The sequence below is a fragment of the Lacerta agilis genome, chromosome 7 (assembly GCF_009819535.1).
Source record: "Lacerta agilis isolate rLacAgi1 chromosome 7, rLacAgi1.pri, whole genome shotgun sequence".
Classification (NCBI taxonomy): domain Eukaryota; kingdom Metazoa; phylum Chordata; class Lepidosauria; order Squamata; family Lacertidae; genus Lacerta; species Lacerta agilis.
The window spans coordinates 38003128-38023194 of record NC_046318.1 but is presented as its reverse complement, the minus strand read 5'-3'; the positions used below and the strand labels follow the sequence as shown (position 1 = coordinate 38023194).

Here is a 20067-nt window from a genome sequence, read left to right as displayed (position 1 = left end):
TTCAATCCTGCTTTCTAAAGACTGCTCAAACCAGGACTACAAACCACAAGACCACTCAGTTCATACATCACAAGAAAGTAATTTAACAAACCAGATGTATTTATTTTGCTTGTTCCATATGTTTGGTCTAAATCAGGGGTTGTCAATCTGGTCCCTACCACGCACTAGTGAGTGTTTCAGGATTCTAGGTGGGCGGTAGGGGGTTCTACGGCACAAGCTGAATCCTCCTTCCATCGAGCAATTTTACCATCAAGAAAGATGCATTAGTGGGCGGTAGGTATCAAAAGGTGGTCTAAATTGTCAGAGCAAACACTATTTTTCATTTAATGGCAGAATTCAGTTTCTCAATTGTTCTTCAGGCATTGTAAATTAGGATTTTTTTCATACCACCACAAAGAAACTGAGCAGCAGTTCTTAAAGGAGCATTTAAGACAAACTTACCAAGATAAGGCATGTGTCTACCAATGAAAATGTACCCGAGCGCCCAATTCCAGCACTACAGTGAATGACTGCTGGCCCATGTTCAGGACTCAGGGATCCAGACTCTCTGACTTTAAACAAGAAGTTGAAGAATGAAGCTGGGGATTCAGGAACTCCAAAGTCGGGCCATGTAGTATAATGAAAATGGAATATCATCCTGGTCTCACAAGTCTAATAAAAAGAAATGGGTTTAAGAGCAAAACAGGCAAAACAGCATGCACTAAGATGGCTGATCCAAATGTAACAATTCATTATTATGAAAATAATTCCAAACTGAATCCCTTGGTTGTAAGTTTGAATGGTCCTCACCTAAAAAGCTTACTGGAAGTATGTGTGTATATGTATATGTATGCATGTGTGTATTGGCACAACATAGACAATGGTTCCTGTTCAATGTAAATGTTTGCTCTCTATCAGCTGTTGTTTGAATATCATGTTTCATTAAAAGGCAAACGTTTATTTTTCTTTATTCTGTGTACACTTGATACACTCTCATTCTGAAATTCACTCTCAAAATGAACTCTTCCCCAACCCTGAAGGCCAAGGCTGCTGAAGTCAAGTATATTGAGTAGCAAATGACAGTTAAGTGTGAACAGGGCTTAAGCCTATGGCTAGCTGCTAATCGTTATAATCAGCATTTCTCTGTGCACCAAAGGACAAACATGCTCCTGCACCTGCAGATAACTTGTCACAGGGTTGCAGGCAATTATGACAGATTTCAGAAACATAAGATTTCCATGAAATACGCCATGGCAACAATTACATATACTTTTCACAAGGGTTTTGGAGACAGGTTTTGATGAAAACTTACATCGAGGTTTTCTAGTTGAAGTTGGCGTACTGTATAGTAGGATTTGACATCTTCAGATTTTAACCTGACACAAAATCCTGTTTCTTCGAACATCATTTGTTCCTCCTCTCTTGTTGGCCAGTACTGTGCACATTTCACCTAAGTTATAAGATAAAAAAATTCCACATATAGAGCGCAAGTAGAAAATAAACCATATACACTTCACTAATTGCATGTTGATCTCAGTAAAACGAATTTTAATGCAGTTATGCCAACTCACCGAATCTTTCTCAACAATTCTGTTTAGCATGACAACAGCTTTGGTCTTTTGTTGCCATACCATTAGCCAGAAATGGCAACATGTATTAGGAAGTGGACCCTGTGAAAATAAGAGAAAGAAGGCATTCAGTCAGCAGTCTAACATAACTCAGAACCTAAATCTTGGAAGCAAAGTTGGCTATCACCCAATAATCTAGTTGTAATTTAAGAACACAGGGAGCTGCCTTATAGTAGTCCACATTGTCCACATTGACTAGCAGCAAGGGGTTCCTATAAGGGTCGTTCCCTGCTTTACCAAAAGATCCTGGGGCTTGAACCTAGAATCTTCTGTAGGTGTTCTACCACTCAACAACAGTCCCTTCCATTAACATGGTTTAGTGGTCAGACGTGCACCTCATTTTTGGAAATATGAATATGTCTAGCCTAGCCTTCCAAATCATGTTGTAAGAATTACTGGCTCACAAGCCAACTAACCCTTGTGGCTATGTTCTTATGTTCTATGTCCACTGTCAGAGGCAGTATTCTTCTGAATTCCAGCTGCTGGAAACCACAGGAATGGAGAAGTGCTCTTGTGCTCAGGTCCTGCTTGCAGGTTTCCTACAGACCACAGTGAGAACAGGATGCTGGACTAGATGACCAGCTGGCCTGATCCAGCAGATTCTTATTAGTCAATCTGTCCATATCTACGTGGATTTTAAAATACTTTTCAAAATCCAAGTAGATATTCAGATCTCAGTTGCTTAAAACAAAAAAATAAACAGCTGCTTTGGACATGCTTGTGTGGCAGTTTTCAAAAAGGCAATCATGACCTCTCTCCTCCGCCAAAAAGAGGAAACAACTGACATCTTTAGGGCAAATAACACACCGGAAAACAGCTGGCTTGTTTCAGTAACAGTTTTCATGTTCAGTTTGGCCAGACACATTTTCTAAAAAGCTTAAATTGAGGTCTATTTAACTGTTAACAGCACCATTTTGCCAATAATGGCTTACTAGTGTTCTTCCAGCAAAGTCTGTTTTCCCCGACATGCCTCAGTCACAGAACATATAAGATAACAAAATAAACTATGCAAGACCCCTTTTCAAATCGGATTTTTTTAAATAAAATGCTTTTTGGGGAAAATATATTACCATCCAAAGGTTATTCAATCATGAAATAAAGATTAGTATTTTAATTATGTAGAATAAGTCTGTATATGTTTAATTTTTTGGTAAATAAATTGCATTAATCCATTCACAATGTCATTTATGCTCTTCCAGAGGTTTTTGTAAGATTATTGGGCAGTTTCTCTGCCTACAAGATATTATCACAGATGCTTGCTTTACTTTTGCAGTTCTCAAAACTGAATTTGACTCAGCAGAGATCACATGCCTCTTCTTCACAGCAAAAATGTTATAACATGAACAGAGTTGAGAAAAAGACCTTAATCCTATTGTTCTACAAACCTATGAATACTGAATCAACCCCTTCAGTGTTAAGTTTCAAGAAGTTCAGTGAACAGAATAGAAACAATATTTTTCTGATTGTTTGGAGTGGAATGGATCTAATAAATCTATTTAAATTGTTATTATTAAGGTAATGATTATTTTTCTCCTTCCTAAGTACAACAGAAAAGTTGTCCAAATATGAATGATTAACCTATTAAACTGGGGATTAAAAAATTAATATGAAAAGTTGTTATTCTAAAAATCTTCATCTACTTGCATATTAAAGTTATACCAGCAAGAATCAGTCTTTATGTAGAAAACTGTGATTTAAATCAAGCCTTACTGACTAGTGATTTAAATCAGTTTGATTTAAATCAAATCCACCCTGGTTCCGAGCAGGGATTTGAGTTGAAAACTTGCTCCAAATCTGAAGTTCCAGGTTGGAGTTTCCTTTCATAAGATTTTTTTTATTTGCCTCAGGCATGGAGCAGTATTTGCCTCTGGCAAGATTATTTCCACATCACCTATCTTGTTCTAAGCCTTACGATGATAGCAGTAATCCCATTTGGATTCCCACAGAGAGGTTGGGCTGTGAGTACCTGTCCCCACTATACAGCTATCAGCAAAAGCCAAGTGCATTGCCTTGCCTTTGCTGCAGAAAAATAGCTTTACTTTACTAAGCTCACCATGAGGTTAGACATCCAAGGAAAGCACAATCTCTCTACACCAGTGGTTTTCAACCAGTGTGCCATGGCACCCTGGGCTGCCTTGAATGATGGTCAGGGGTGCTGCGGGCAACACTGGCCTCTTGTGTCTCTGCCTCCCAAAGACTTGCACAGCTGTTTGTTACAGCAGCCCTGGCTACAAGCTCCTCAAGTGAACAGTGCCTCTGGGGTTGGCCAGGAGGTGCTTCCCAGGCCCCTTTGGGGCAGTGTGAGGAGGCACCTCTCTTTGGGGCAGGGGTGGCAGCTCAGAGATCAGAGATGGCAGTTGCAGCTGCCAGGAGGACTCCCAAGGAGAGGGGAGAGAAGATGAGGCTGAGGGGAAACTCCACAAGTGAGGGTTTTCGACAAAGGGTGAGAGGTTGCCAGCTCTGCAGGGAAGGCGTAACATAGCTGGGCTCCTGAGTTCTACAGGCATGCCGCAGAAAGAATGCAGCTGGTCAAGGGAGCTGTGGACTCAAAAAGGTTGAAAACCTCTGCTCTATACCATTTTATTGTGGCATGGTTGCAGCTGTGATTGTGGCCTGGTTTACCAAATCAGGATTGAACGTAAGATATGAGCACTCTCCTTTCCTATTGCACAAATACCCTAACGTGCATTAAGCCATAATTTCTTGTTATATCCAAACTGGGGAAACTCTGACTTAACGTTTGTTAACAAACCAAGAGAACAAACCAGTGTGCGGCAGGAAGTAGGGTGGGATGGAGCAAAGCAGAAGCACTTAAACCTAGAATAGTTACCTGAAGAGGCCGCCCCCACAATATTAGAATTCAGTCACTAAGCATGTAGCACCTAAAAGTCTAATACTACTCACCTGTGTTAATATATAATTTCTCTGCGCTTCTTCATTAACCACCAAGCTTGCATTGATGTAATCATTGTCTGTATTCTGGAGTATTACACGACTGTGATCATCTTGAAACAAATATAATTAGTAATTAAGTATCAAGTATTAAAATTTTTATGGATAATTTTGCTCAATGCACTAAACTTAAAGCCAAGATATTGTGGTTCAAGCTATTTTACTTAAACTATTTATGATCTACTTTTAAACTTTTTGTATATAGCTCTCTCTCTATATATATACAGGTGAAACTCGAAAAATTAGAATATCGTGGAAAGGTTCATTTCTTTCAGTAATTGAACTTAAAAGGTGAAACTAATAGATAAGATAGACTCATGACATGCAAAGTGAGATATCTCAAGCCTTTATTTGTTATAATTGTGATGATTATGGCATACAGCTGATGAGAACCCCAAATTAGCAATTTCAGCTTTGGGGTTTTCATCAGCTGTACGCCATAATCATCACAATTATAACAAATAAAGGCTTGACATATCTCGCTTTGCATGTCATGAATCTATCTCCAGTAGCTAATGAAAACAGTTGCTTACATAAATGGACTTTTCAACGATATTCTAATTTTTCGAGTTTTACCTGTATATTATGACTAAATAGTCTAATACGCAATCATACACTTTTTCACGCCCAACTTCCCAAAGCAATTTTGGAAACAAATTAAGGATATGCATTTGGGGTGGAGAAGAAATACTAGGAAGCAGAAACTTCCCTTGAAGAAGTCTTATAAGACAAGCATCAGTTGAAAAGCAATAGATTTTCAATCCTCATACTAAGCATTTTCAAAACATCAATTATTTAATGTTCCAGCTAAACTGCCTATACCAAAAAAGATTTATAGGAGTTGGATCTTTTTAAATCTTCTTACTGGCCATTCTCTATACCAGGGGTGTGTAACCTTCTTGGCTCCACAGGCCAGATCCTTAACAGGGTCCATATCACGATCTACCTCATAGGCAAAAACTGACATGTGCTGATGTTAAGGAGGGGGCTTGCAAAGGCATTTGTAAGCTCCCTCCCCTTTAAGATCAGAACTTGTGCACTTTTTGTGCAAGTGGCGGCAGCAGCAGAAGTCTGGTGAGGAAGAAGTGTTTTCCTGCTGTTGCTCGCCTGCAGATGTGCAGGAGCACTTTTGAGACGGCTTCACATCCTGCTGCCGTTGTTGAGCAATCCTGTTCCCTGCTGTAAAGAGGGTGCACGGCCAATACAAGATTAAATGCTGTCCTCCTGCACATCAGCTGACATTCCCAGTGACATCAGCTGGTGGGTGGGTGGGTGAATGTGGAAGGGCTGCCATACGTCTGGATTTTCCCAGAGACATTCCTCTTTTTCAGGCTTAAAAATTCTGTCTGGGTGGATTTGTCCAATTCGCCAAAATGTCTGCCTCCTTGTGCTCCGGTTGCCGAGCAATGTGAGGCGTTGAAGCTCCCACTTTGTCTGGCCTGCCTGCCTTGCCTCTCTCTCTGACTCCACATCTCCTGCTTCCCAGCGCTTTCCTCCACCCTGTCTCCTCCTGTGCTGGAACTGCTTGCCAGGCAGTGAGGGGCTGGGGCTAGGCTGGGCAGGGTACAGACTCAGTGAAGTGGAGCAAGGCAAGGCAAGGCCAGGCCTGGGGCTGAGGCAGTGGCACCCTCCAGACTGGACTCCCAATTTTCCTTTTCCTACTCCTGCTCCCAATGGGCAATGGAATAGAAGAGGTCACGGAGAAATGCCTCTTGCCCTTGGGTGGTGAGGCAGGCGCTGTGGGGGCCCTTTTCCTGCCAGCAGAGGGGTGCTGGTGGCGGGTGTGGGCTTGACAAGGGATAAGCAAAGGAGGGCGGAAAACAGTGGCACCCAGTTGGGAAACCCAAAATGATAGCAACTTCCCCCTGAGGACACCTGCCCACCCTGACTCTGCAGCCCCACGTGTTCCCAGGCCACCTCCAGGTCGGTACGCTCCATGTTAAGAGGGAGACTTCTACTTTTTGTTCTCCCCCCTCTCCCCCGTTATATATATTTTTTCTCTCCCCCCCCCCACCGCCCTTCTTCTTTAGGGAATTTTCCCCTCTCTCCCTCATGTTTCAATTTTTTTTTTACTACCCCTCTTTTATTTTTGCTTTGTTATCATTTTTTAAAATCTAAATTCAGTCCCCTCTCTTCCTCCCAGTCAATTTGAGGAGGTGGGAGAGAGCTGTGTTAACTCTCAGCTGAGTATACCAGGACTCAGAGCTAGTGAGAACCTCACAACAACTGGTTAAATTCTACCTCCAAAAATTTTAACCTTTTAACTGCCAATTTTTGGTTTATTCCTTCAAACCTTAATTTGCATCTCCATTTTGATTTTGCATTTTTAACCGCAAAGAAAGACAGGGGGAAATCTTTACATGTTGATTTTTAAACCTCACCTCCCATTTTTAACATGATTCCTTGTCTTGAACACTTTTACCTCCAAACCCCTACTCCTACTCTCACTCTTGCACTCTTTACCCTAATTCAATCATTTAATCCTCCCCTTCCCCCTTCATTTCCCTTTTTCTTTTAATCTTCCCTCTCATTCCATTGTTTCTTCTACACCCACATCCATGCACCCCTCCCCTTCTCCCCCCCTTATATGAGTGCATATACATGTACAAATATAGACACATACTAGGGTTGCCCTATGTGGGGTTAAAAGTCTAATCCGTAGTTAAATGTGGAAGTTGAAAAATTTGTGTCCTCTTTTTTGCTCTTCAAAATATGACAACCCTAGGTTTGAGGAAGGTGCCCTCAGAAGCCAAATTAGACACTCTGGAGGAAAAGACTGGCCTGGCAGCCAGAGGTTCCCAGTCTTGCTCTATACCAGGGGTCAGCAACCTTCGGCTCTCCAGATGTTTCGGACTACAATTCCCATCATCCCTGACCACTGGTCCTGTTAGCTAGGGATCATGGGAGTTGTAGGCCAAAACATCTGGAGAGCCGAAGGTTGCCTATGCCTGCTCTATACCATGAAGCACTCTAAACATGGGTAGGACACCTTGCATCCACCTAGGCATAAAAACTCTGACTAGCAAGTAGATTACTGAAGTTACTGCCAGATTGCTTCAGGACGCAAGCATCACCACTTCAGGAAACAACTTCATCACCAGATTCTCTATCATACATACTTTAGGTATTTTTATACCTACACCTGCACCCATTTGGCATATACAATAGGTGTCAGATTCTTCAGGGGTGAAGAATCCTGGCATTCTCTATGGGTAGCATTTAAACCATTAGTTGTAGCATTAATACAGCTGTACCTGAATAAGTGGTTCACTCAATATCTCAGTAATTCATTTAACACGGGCCAGCATTATAATCTTTAAATTACAGATCGGAGGTAAGGAGGACATAGCATTGGCCTGTTTAAGGCCTCCAATTCTAACCATTCTAACAATTCTAACTTCACAACATATACCTGAAGCCATGTCACTGCACCAGCTCTCCTCTTAAATGTTTGTAATTAGAATTCCCCCCAAGATTGGGCTTCTCACAACTCCCACCAACATGTATCTTGTCCATGGCAATCATCTGCTCATCCTTCTGTGATAATGTTCCTTCATCATTTCTAGGTGAAAGGCTAGGGTTTGCAAACTGCATACATGAAGTGCTCCACTGAGATGGAAAGTGAACACAAATATTCTATTATACTTGATGAAGAACTGGGGCTACAATCCAATAAACTGTGTATGATGCAACTTACTGTTTTATGATCAGTAGCTGAATTACAGATTCAACCCCCTTTTCAATCTGCACAATGGCTTGCCTTGCTGCATGTTGGAGATGAAGCAAATATGGCGGATAGTGTCCTGGCTGTGCACACCTTTATGTGTATAAACATCTAATTTAAATTACAGCCAGGGTTTATACACTCATGGAGCACCTAGAGATATACAATCAATACTGAAAGTATAGAGGTTGGGGAGGGATCTCTGACACCATCTAGAGACACAACCAAAATATGTGTTGCTGGAAATTAAGATGAAGACCTACAACCTTGAGTTCCTGTCAGACTGAAAATAAATCTAATTGCACAATAAAGAGGCAAGCACAAACCAGCACCACCCAAGAGGATTGTAGAGAATTTTTTTTACTTCAAGTGTACTAAGTTTTTACAGTATATGACTGTTCAAAATGAATGAAACAAGCATGTTTTTCCAAGCCTTAAAAAGTCAATAAAAGCTTGGACTCAGAGATAGATGGTGTTTTCCAGAAAATATGATACCAAGTGCAATCACTTGTGGTACACATATTTTCCAGAGAGAATTTAAAATCTACAGAGTCTGAATCTATCTATCTACCTACCTACCTACACTATACAAATGCTTCAAATATTGTTTCCTTGAAGGAGAACTGTTTACCTTGTTTGGAAATGAAAGCGTTAAGTTTCTTTTTTCATTATCAATTTATTGGAACTCAAATGTTTCTGCTGGACAGAAACCAAAACCTTTGTAAATACTACATACCATTTGCCAACAGGAAAAACTTAAGATCTTGTTATAGTAAATCACACATACTGGTGCTAGTGTTCTCGGAAAGATGATGTCAGCAAGTACTATTTTAACCACTGAATCACCGAGCTGTGCTGTTGAATTTCATACAGAAGACAACAGTCTTACCCCACTTCTGTGCTTCAGTCCATCGGTGACAAAAAGCAAGCATTTGGTCTAGTTTTTCAAATTATTATTCTGCTCTAATTTCAACAAAAAGAGCAAAATAGCTCTATGCAGATTATGAAGGGATAAATGGACTCCGAGCTTGTTGAACAACCCACATCTCTGCTTTGTTTACTTGTAAAGACTGCATATTTACTTATTTTAAGTATACCACTGAATAATAAGACACTGCTACATTTCTGGGAAATGCTAGTGAGGAGGGGGTGTTGTATGACTCTGGTCAGAGGTGTCTTGGGTGCCTCTGTTCAGTGTCACCCAACTGGAGGACAAGGTAGGTCTGAGGAGAGGCCACAGGCCAGATAAAAAGTTTCTGCAGGCTGGATCCAGCCCACTTTTAACTGTTACCCACCCCCACCTTAAGACAAAAGTAGAGGTCTTTTTAAAAGTCTGACTCTTAGTGGATAGAGTAGAGAGTATCCCAGTGTTCTGGACCACTGGTGGTGACAAGTAAGGAGAATTAAGACTTATCATTCAAGTTTTAAACATGCCCTTCTAAATGTGATTAAAATAAAGTACAGTACTGAATATACTAGTTTATAATCTGGCAGACAAGAATTTATTGACGGAGTCAATAAGCCATTTATCTTGGAAGAGTCCCACAGACATCAATAGGATTTTTAAAAGACTTTTCAGGCATGTTTATATAAGCCTAGCTTGCTGGAAATACACAAGACATAAATTAATCTACTCTAGCAAATTAATTCCTGGAGTTCACTGTGACCTGGAATCCTCACTTTTCCACAGCAGATCAGTATTCCAGCAAAAGTTGAGAATAATTCTACCTTGCTTCTTATAAAGCACTCATTTAATCTTTTAAGTTGACAATTGCCATGGAATTGAATAACAATCAAAACAACACAGACTGTATGGAATTCATACAAATTACCACTTCTGCAAAACCAACATTTACAAAGAATCTACATTAAATATATTTAATTTGAAAGAATTTGCTAGTTTATGGGAATGGAATCTTGAAAAGAACAATATTCCCATTCTGATTGTCTGAATATGCTTATCACAATAAATTTGCAGTTGCTCAGCTTGTCTCTTCCAAATACGGTACTGTCTACAGGCTGATGATTAACTGAGTGACATGGAATTGTCCCAAACCCTGTCTAGTACATATTTACCATAAGTAGTATTCCTTCTGAAAGATACCAGAAGTGTCACATCTTTTATTTCAACAGCATAACAAAGTCGAGTTCAGATGAACTATCTTTATCTGAAACCGCATAAAAGAAAAATGAAGGAGCTTCTTAAGTGGCACATACTTACTGCAACATCAGTCTTAATAATTTTTTAGAAGTCTGGATAATAATGATTATCCAGGGTTCCTGAAGGCCCAGCAACCTTGCAGAAGTTGTGCAGGTCTAGTTCTGGTTAACCAGTTCTGGCACCTGACTAGAGGACAGCCTGGGAGGCCTCTGTACACTACTTTGAGTTCCACAGAAGAAAAGTGAGATATAAATATAATACTGCATGGATAGAAGGCTTCTATAGAAGTCTCTCTATATAAAGTACAATAATTTCTACATGACTTTGTTGACTGTATGCACTTTCATCTCAATGACTGGAGTGGTGCTTCACATATCAAACTCTACAACACTAGCCCAAAACTATTTAAAGTATTAGCATTGGTAATGTCAAACCTACTTTGTCATGCACTAGATTACAAAAAAAGGTTTACTTACATGGGCTAACATCTCTGTACCTATTACGATTTCGATTTTCTGCATACTTTGCAACTCTATGTGAATAATCACTGGACTGGTGCCGAATATCCTGGAAGAAACATAGATAGTTGATTATGTTGTTTACTTCCTGGCAGTACAAACAAAAGATGCTGAACAAATAAAAACCAAGATTATATTTAAAGTTACAGTAGAAATTTATCTTACTCAATTTGCTGTAATCCTTGTTTCTTTGTCAACTGAAAATTCAATGACTACTGTGATCACAGTTCAACAAGGACAGTATTTTATGCAGTGATTAAAATTATTACAACCCAAGTTTCTAAATCAGTAGAGTGCATTCATGTAGCAAAATTCTGCTTAACTACTGTAAAATAGAGATAGCCTTGGTCTATCTACTAACTGAAAGGAAGTTTTGAACAGAACCAACCTGGATATGCAGTAACAACAGTTTGGGCAATAATGTTAATCCAAGTCAGTGATCAGATATTTAGAGAACCTCTTATTACAAACTGTAAATTAGCTAATAGAATAGCAGATGCACACTGTGGGTGTCTGAATTGGCTGTTAATACCAAAGAAACTAGTTCCATCACCACTCCACACTACAATTGCTCCACTGCTTCAAGACCCTAATGGGGCTTTTAAAAATGGAATATATATATACACACATGGTACTAATAGCATTATAGTGAAAGCATGTATTTATTTGCATAACAAAATGTTCAGGACTGAGGTTCTAGAATGCCAGCATGCTAGGTGGAAATTATTTTTTAAATAAATCTTAAGGCTTGGATAACAGCCCTGATTGAAATAACTTGGCAGTTGCTGCGTCATTAAATTTCAAAGGATAGATTCGGACTTCAGAGGGCAGATTTGGACTACAGCTTGGACTGGAAGAATGGAATGGAGTCAGGAAAAGGTGTGCAGGCAAACAGACAGTGGAATATATATAAATAAAGCTGTACCTGATGGATGAAAGGATTTATGATTTCTGACATGATTGAGAATCGCACACCCAGGGACGGAGAACTATGAACTACAAAGTGTCAAGATCAGAATGTGGAAAATTTGAGAATAACAACAAAGCAGGAAGAAGATATTAGAGATGCTTCAAGGTCCAGACTATGGGGAGCCCCAGAAAAATTAATAATTAATTATTTGATTGTAATTTGGTTTTTATGTTAGTTTATTGTTTTTAATTGGATTATTATGATTTGATGGATATGTTAACTGGCTGTTTTTATTGGAAAATTAATAAAATGTTAAAAAAATATAGAATGCAAACATGCTTTCAAAATTTCCATGTATGTAACATCTGTTGGGAACAATTTGTATCCTGATACTTTAAGGTTTAAAAGTAACTTAGTTGGTACAGCTTGATATTCCTTCAAGTAAGATTTGGGGAAAGAACTTCATGGCCAAGTGCTCTACTACATCCAGTATGACAGCCCCATTACTGCACTTATGAGGCAAATGTTAAGATATATTTTAATTGATTTTGAAAGTCATTTTTGCAACATTCCTTGTGGACTTAGCATAAGCTTAAACTTGCATCTGAAGAAAAATAAAATAAAATAGAAATCCACCAGGGTGGTATTAATTACCACTACTGGGATTTAAAGCTTACTGAAAACTCAGTTTCTATCAGTCAATGCAGGGGGTGAAGCCCTCTAGATGTTGTTGGACTACAACTCCCATCATTCCAGACTTTTAGCTATGCTGGCTGGGGCTGATGCAGGTTGGAGTCCAGCAACATCTACAGGACCACAGGTTGACCACCAAGGTCCTAGTCACTGACCTAGTCCAGATATAATGTCAAACTATGGTTTAACATTATATCATTAAGCTTTAGCCTATGTACATCCTCCTTCCCTGACGTAGCAGTGAGGGGATTGTAAGGTTTGATTTTATTTTCAATTAACTTCAGTTTATCATTATGCTTGAATTTAAAATGGATTAATTTTAATCATCATTTGAAACTGGCTTGTTTCCCTAAACCAAAGGTAAGACTAACCAGTTTGTCTAGATTTGAAGGCCAGGCCAAACAGCAGTTATTTTAAAATGGCAGGGAATTATTTTAAACACCTCCTTACAGCCACACTGGAAGCAGGCTGGGGGGTGGGGTGGGGACAACAAGCCCAAGTTTCTTTCACTTAAACTGAACAAGGCTATTAAAGTAAGTATTGCAAAATCCTTCATTTAGTCTGAGCTTCAGTAGTGAGTACATCACATAGCAGGAAACAACTCAAGGACCCACAGAGAATATACACAAATTGGATACTAGTTAGAACAAATCTCTCCCTCCTACAGATTGCTGGCCCAACAAAAGAAAACTGAGTACGCTGCACAGACTCTGCATCTCTCAAGGGGCCAGAGAAGGATGTAGCACAAGAACAACCAAGAAATGGAAATGTTAGTCACATCCTATCCTGGGTACAGTGTTATTTAACATGGCAGCTAGGAGTGTCAACTGTGAGCCACCAGTTCCTTAGTCCGATATCTCACTTTAAGCATGGGCTCACTCTGAAGTATTAGCAAAACTACTCTCAGGTTCAGCATCCTTACCTCTTTTATATAATACTGGTCCACCTTACAATATGCAAGTAAGGATTACCAAAGATAATCACTTTGAACAATATATTAAAATTTTCCCTCTTTCGACAAAGAAAATACCACCATCAGAAAACAGATCATTGGCCCTTGTGTCAGTGGAAATACACAAGTGTTCACTACCCAGTATAAAACTTACAGAAAAAATAGCCCAAACTCAAAAAAATAAATGAAACCAACCAACAGTCAACATATTCCACACAAAGTTAGGAAAAGAAAGAGTCCCTAATACGCAGCTCAGAAAATAACTGTACTAGGGAAACACAGCCAGCAGACAAGGAAAGAAGGGGCTTTAAAAGCTCAGAGCATCATATCACCAGATCAAACCACCACCTAGCAGAGAGGAACCCATTATTCACAAAGTATCCAGCAGCAATACAGTCATGTGAGAAATTACTGACAGAGTTAACCACACCACTATGCTTAAGCACGTGGCAACATGTGCTCTGACAGTGATTGCAAAAATTAGAAGATACAATCAGTGTGACAAGAAGTCTAGTGATTCAAAGGCCCAAAGTAAATGGAAACCAGGAAAGCCACATCACAGGCAAACCCTACTGTGACAACAAGAAATATTGATATTATGAACATATTGGCTACACGCTGCTCTTCTGATGAAGAAATTCATTCTGCTCTTTTCCATTTTCATTTTGAATTTTACAGAACTATGGATAGGAAAAGAGCAAGGAAGAGAACAACTTTCACTAGAACATACATTTAAATCCAGCTTTCAGGCTGTCAATTCTCAATACAGAACATTCAATCACTGAACTGCCTCATCAGGGCAAACAAGTACCACGTTTACCACCTACTTCTACCCTCAATAACAGGGGTCAGCAACCTAAGGCCCAAGGGCCAGAAGCAGCCCACGAAGGGTCGTTTGACTGGCCCACGAGCTGCCCCTGAACCGAGTTACCAGTGCAGCGCAGGGACTTGCTTCCACGCCGTCGGAAATCACGTCTGCACAGACACCAGAAATCTCGTCGGCACAGATAAACCTTGCTGGTCCCTGCTCAATAACTTTACTGCTTCTTTGTAACACAGAACTTGAGCTATTGCTCCAAACAGAACTGGCACATATACCCTAGTTATCCAAGAGATATTTGTGAATTGGTTTCAATCTTATTGATTTGTCATGGGCTGTAATCTACCAATACAAGAAGCAGAATAGAGCAAAAAGATTCAGGGCAGCATGCAAAACACCACTAAGGCTGTGATAATTACCTGGGAGTAATGACTTACTTCTGAGGAGACATGGCTGACATTCCACGTACTTGCAGCCCATTCCCAAAACTCTATGTGGATAGCAGCCACCACAAAGGTTAGATAATGCCTCCCAATTTAAGGGCATTTGAAACGAATTCTGCACATGTTTATAGGTAATCCTGGGAGCTCTCCTGTGGCACAATCGGTCAGTGCATCTGGCTGTTAACCAAGGTTGGTGGTTCGAGCCCACCCAAGGATGGCTGTGGAAAGGATTCCTGCATTGCAGGGGATTGGACTAGATGACCTGCAGGGTCCCTTCTGGCTCTATAATTCTAATCATCAGTGTAGATGAATAAGGGTCAATAAACAGAGACAATCCTGACAGGTGGAGGCCCTGAGGGTCTTGGAATTGGTTTGATAATTTATTCTGGGCAGGGTTCCACTCCCACTGATGATGCTTGTGTGTAGTCTCAGGTACTCTTTGATTCAGAATTGTCACTTAAGGTTCAGGTAACTTCAGTGCAGCAGTGTCTTTGACCAGTTCACAGAGAATAGGGCTATCAATGACTAACAGCCACAATGGCTATGTTCTACTGCCACTGTTGGAAGCAACGTGCCTCTGAATACCAGTTGCAGGGAGATTGAACAGGGGAAACTGCAGGGAAACTCAAGTGGGGAGAGTGCTATTGCACTCAGATCCTTCCTAAAATATCTGGTAGGCCATTGTGAGAACAGGATGCTGAACCACGAGCCTTGGCCTGATCCAGCAGGACTTTTCTTATGTTCTGGTTTATCAGGTACATCTGTTTCCTGGTGACAGTTGCTTATGCTCTGGTAAATTCTCAGTTGAACTACTGCAATGTTGGGCTGCCCCTGAAGGCAGTCAAGAAGCCATAAATAGTTCAGAATGTGGCATTGTAATTATAACCAGTTTATCTAGCTGGAATCACACAGCCACTGACCTGAAAAGCCAATACTGGCTATCTATATGCTTGTGGGCAGAATTCATAGTGCTAGAGCTGATCTGTAAAACCCCAAACAACTTTAAGGTCTAATACCCAAATGAACAGTTCTTCTGTATTAGCCCTATGCTATTAGATATGAGAGAAAGCCATTCTTGTGACACGGAACAAGGCCTCTTCTGTGGTGGTGGTGCCTATACTCTCTTCCCTAGAGGCATGACAGGTAACAACACTTTTGACATTTCAGTGCCAGGTGAAAATTAATCTATTAGCACAGCTTTTGGGGGGGCGGTTATTATGAATTCTGTCACTGCTGCAAGTGAGGTTCCAGGGTTGTGCCTGCCTGGGCATTTTAAGGATAAGCTATGTTTTATAAGCAGTGATGAGTTGGCTTCACTGTAGTGTGGTTTTACAGTTTTATTGTATTGTAATCTGCCCTGATATATATATATGCGCCAAACAATTCTCATGGACTTACACAAGTAACAAAGCAACAGTAATGTAATGAGCTTGGGCTTTTAAAACCACCATCACTTTAGGTCACGCTGAATCTAAAGAGACTTAGCATTGTTTTGAATCTGAAGCATGTGTATTCATATGCTTTTTTATGGACTCCAAAATGATTCAAAAAATTAACATCAGAAACAACACATTCTATCAAGATCCAGACTGAACTCTAAAACCTTTTGTGTGTAAATACAACTAGCTCAAGTGAGTCTTTTCTCACCTATAAACTTTGGAAAAGTTAAAATTATATCCAGTTCTCAACTAAAGGCCAGTTTACACATTATGTGCCAACAGACCTGGATTTGCCACCAAGCAAACACACATCAGGAAGCTGCAACAAATTATGGTTCCATGGTACTGTCCCTGTGCTTGTGTCATATTTAGACAGAACTGTAATGTGTGAGGCATTCCCGAGAGTTTCCAGCAGAACCCGGTTTTTCCTTTGTTCCTGGCACCATGACACTATGTTTAAACTGTAGCTAGGAAGTTATTAATTCGGCAGGGGCAGGGGCAGAGCGACTGATAGCAGCGCACATAAACGTACAGTGACGTTGTAACACACAACGCGCATTAAGGAGGAAGCGTGGCCCCGCTTGGTACAGTAAGGGCAGCTCTTTTCCCTGCACGTCGATAGGACATTTCACTCCGCAGGAATATTCGACACGAGCGAAACGGCGACTTGCGACAGCCTGAACAACACAGCACGACAGCTTGGAGCGGAGCAAACACAGAAGTGTGAGACAGGAACCCGGAGAGACGGAGGCTGGAACTTGCGACACTTCACTTGACGAACTTAACCCTCCCGCCACCACTCTTGCGAAGCAACTTTAACCTACCCCCACCGGCCCGACTGCCGGAGCATGCGCAGCACTAACCTGCCCAAATGCCCCCTTCTCCTCTTGCCCGACCCCCGAGGCGCATGCGTTTTCCCCTCAGCCCTCTTTTATTATTCCTTCTCGCTCATCACCGCCCCTTCTTAAAACTGGAACATGCGCATTACTTCTCCGAACCTCAATGGTTACCTGGGGGAGGGGGGGGGGAAAGCTGGCCGTGGCCCGACGACTTCCTGTTCCCTCACCACCCGCGTCGGCCCCAAATTCTCTCTCCCCGCTACGCGCCGCTCCCTCCTTCCCTCACTCACCAGGTACCGGGGCTGCCAGCCGTTAGCAGCGTCGATCTCCTGGAACTCCTGTTCTATAGTGGCGGTGACGGACATAATGGCGGCGACAGCCGGAGGAAGGAAGGCCGCTGGGAGCCGACAAGTTCATCACCTACTCCGCGGTACTTGACAGGGCGCGGACGACAACCCGTCCACTTCACGGACCGTGTTACCCTTGGCTACCTTCCGCACCGCGCACGCAGCCTTAGCGGCTCTTCGGCGGCATTTTCAGCAGGCGCATGCGCGGCAGGCCACCATGACCGCCTACCCTGAATTGCGGAAGCTCCGCCCATTGGCCGCGACGGAGGGTGGGGGGGGGGAGAGGCTGGGATCACTCCGCGGTTCCCTTTGGGCGGGAAGGGTGTGGATCGAGTTTCGTGAGGGGGCTCAGCAGGTGGAGGAAGTGGGATTATTTTCTTTCCTCATGTGTTCAGGGACTGGAGGATTGGGGGAAGCGGTTGCTTCTCAAGATCCCGAGGGAGTTCCCTGTGTATAGTTGTAAAATGCCCGTCAAGCTGAAGGGTCCTGAAAAAAAGCATGTAAAGGAGGACACGATTGTAAAGGAAGTTTGATACTGTACCTGTCAGTGAGGCCGATTACTCAGTGTCAGGAAAATGGAAGAAATCCAGTTTGGCTGTTAACGCGACAGCTGCCTGCGTGCAGCATTTTCTTTTTGCTTTCGCTTTATTTACATGGATGAAAATAAAGGGGCGAACTCTGCATCAACGTTGTGTTAAGCCTGCTCCTTCCAGTGTTGAGTTCAGTAATGAGCAATCAAGTTTGTTCCTACCGGTACTTGCTCAGTGCCTCATCTGCTAAGTCCCACATGTGTTCTGTTTCTTCCTCACAAAGAAGGAAAGCTGAGAGAGGAACATAGTTTCCACGCAAAGGATCCCAGCTGCAGTTGCTAGCATTTATTTATTTATTTATTCATTCATTCATTTGCTAGTATTTCTATACTGCTGAACAATCTAGCCTTTCTGTAAAAAAACTTTCTGTCAAAGGTAAATAATGAAAAACCAAAATGCACAGAAGCCATACATTTAGATGGTACCAATGTAGAAGTTGCCAACGTTTTTGGGCAGTGGTACATTTTGAATTTTGACAAAAGTGCTGCAGACACCAGTCACAAAATGACTGCAATGGGTGTGTTGCAGTGGTTTGAGGGAGTGGGTGGTGCTGTGGTCTGAACCACTGACCCTCTTGGGCTTGCTGATCTGAAGGTCAGCAGTTTGAATTTGAGCAACAGGGTGAGCTCCCATTGCTCTTTCCCAGCTTCTGCCAACCTAGCAGTTCAAAAGCAACACCAGTGCAAATAGATAAATAGGTACTGCTGTGGTGGGAAGCTAAACAGTGTTTCCATGTGCTCTGGTTTCCGTCACAGTGTTCCAGAAGTTGTTTAGTCATGATAGCCACATGACCTGGAAAGCTGTCTGTGGACAAACGCCGGCTCCCTTGGCCTGAAGCGAGATGAGCGCCGCACCCCATAGTCACCTTGGACTGCACTTAACCATCCAGGAGTCCTTTACCTTTATTTTTTGGGCGGTGTTTCTCAGTGTTTTGTGGACTCCTGAAGGTTCTCATAACCCACGCAGGGAGGCCATGACATCATTCACATAACTAAAACTACCATAGAGATATCAAAATTTTCAAAAGTAGGGCATCCATGGCTTGGCTTTGAAACAACATGGGTCCACAGTATTTAGCTAATGGGAACTTCTGGTGTATTGCATAGCACAAAATTGTCACCACCACACTTATAGAGGGAAACTTCACACTTCTCTTTCAGAATTGAAGACAGGGTTGGTGTATATGACCTTGGTATCCAATGAAATGTGGGCATGTTTAATGGTGTTAATTGTTCAAGTGGCAAACCAGTGTAAAAGGGAATGGGGCAAGAAGATCAAACAGTATTGTGTGCATTGTGGATTTTTGAAGCCTTTCCTAACGCACTGGTGAGCACACTGGTGCCTACAGGCACTGCAGAGACAGCCCCTGGTCTATAGCATGTATTGCTGGTTATTGTTACAGTGAAAGCTGTCTATAAGGATTCAGTCCAAAAAGCAAGGGTGATCTGCCCACCAAAGCAATTTCTCCCCTACCACACCAACTTGGGTGATGGCAAAGGAAAAAAGCAAACAGTGCTGTGCTGGGGTGTATGTTGCGGTAAATGTTTACGTGCAAGTTTGTTTGGCCATAACCAGTTATTGACCACATTCATCACTGGCATCCCTGTCTAATTGTTTACCTTTGGGCCAAAGGTTAGCCACTCCTGATTTAAGAGAGAGTACTTAGATTGGATCAATTTAATGTTAATGGGACAAAATCCCATTCCTATGTTAAACTGAGTGTTTTAATATAAATTGAATTGCAGCAATGTTGATATATGTCTTGCATAAATGCAACTATTTTAGAAGTCCCGTTGATTTCAATGAAACTTCTATCCAGGTAAGTGTGCAAAGGACTGGAGTAACAGCGGCATTCTCAACCACCACCACCGCCCCGCCACCGCCCCCGATTTTTGCTGATGGAGGTTAGGATATGCTGGGCGGGGGATATTTCCTGGCCTGAGGACGGGGACGGGGGCGTGCTCTGCAGCAGGTTATTAGCCAGCGGTGGTTCCGCCAGTGGTATCAAGCCCAGGGCCCTAAACTGGGGCAGAGGAAAGCCTCCCGAATCCCAAATTGCTTCGTCCCCGACC

At 41.8% G+C, this 20067-nt stretch overlaps 1 protein-coding gene across 2 annotated transcripts in view; it reads right to left on the bottom strand.

The window, feature by feature from the left end:
* PTPN2 (protein tyrosine phosphatase non-receptor type 2) overlaps positions 1-17591 on the bottom strand; it is a 28156-nt gene extending 10565 nt beyond the window's left edge. The window contains exons 1-6 of one of the 2 annotated variants that reach the window (XM_033154848.1): positions 17349-17591; positions 10921-11011; positions 4512-4612; positions 1551-1649; positions 1292-1429; positions 442-651 (exon numbers count right to left, since the gene is read on the bottom strand). In XM_033154848.1, the coding sequence (XP_033010739.1) occupies positions 442-651; positions 1292-1429; positions 1551-1649; positions 4512-4612; positions 10921-11011; positions 17349-17423 (714 nt within the window). In that variant the 5' untranslated portion in view covers positions 17424-17591. The remainder of the gene's footprint in view (positions 1-441; positions 652-1291; positions 1430-1550; positions 1650-4511; positions 4613-10920; positions 11012-17348) is intronic. The other variant, XM_033154849.1, reaches the window with a different exon arrangement.
* Positions 17592-20067: the final 2476 nt, after the last annotated feature.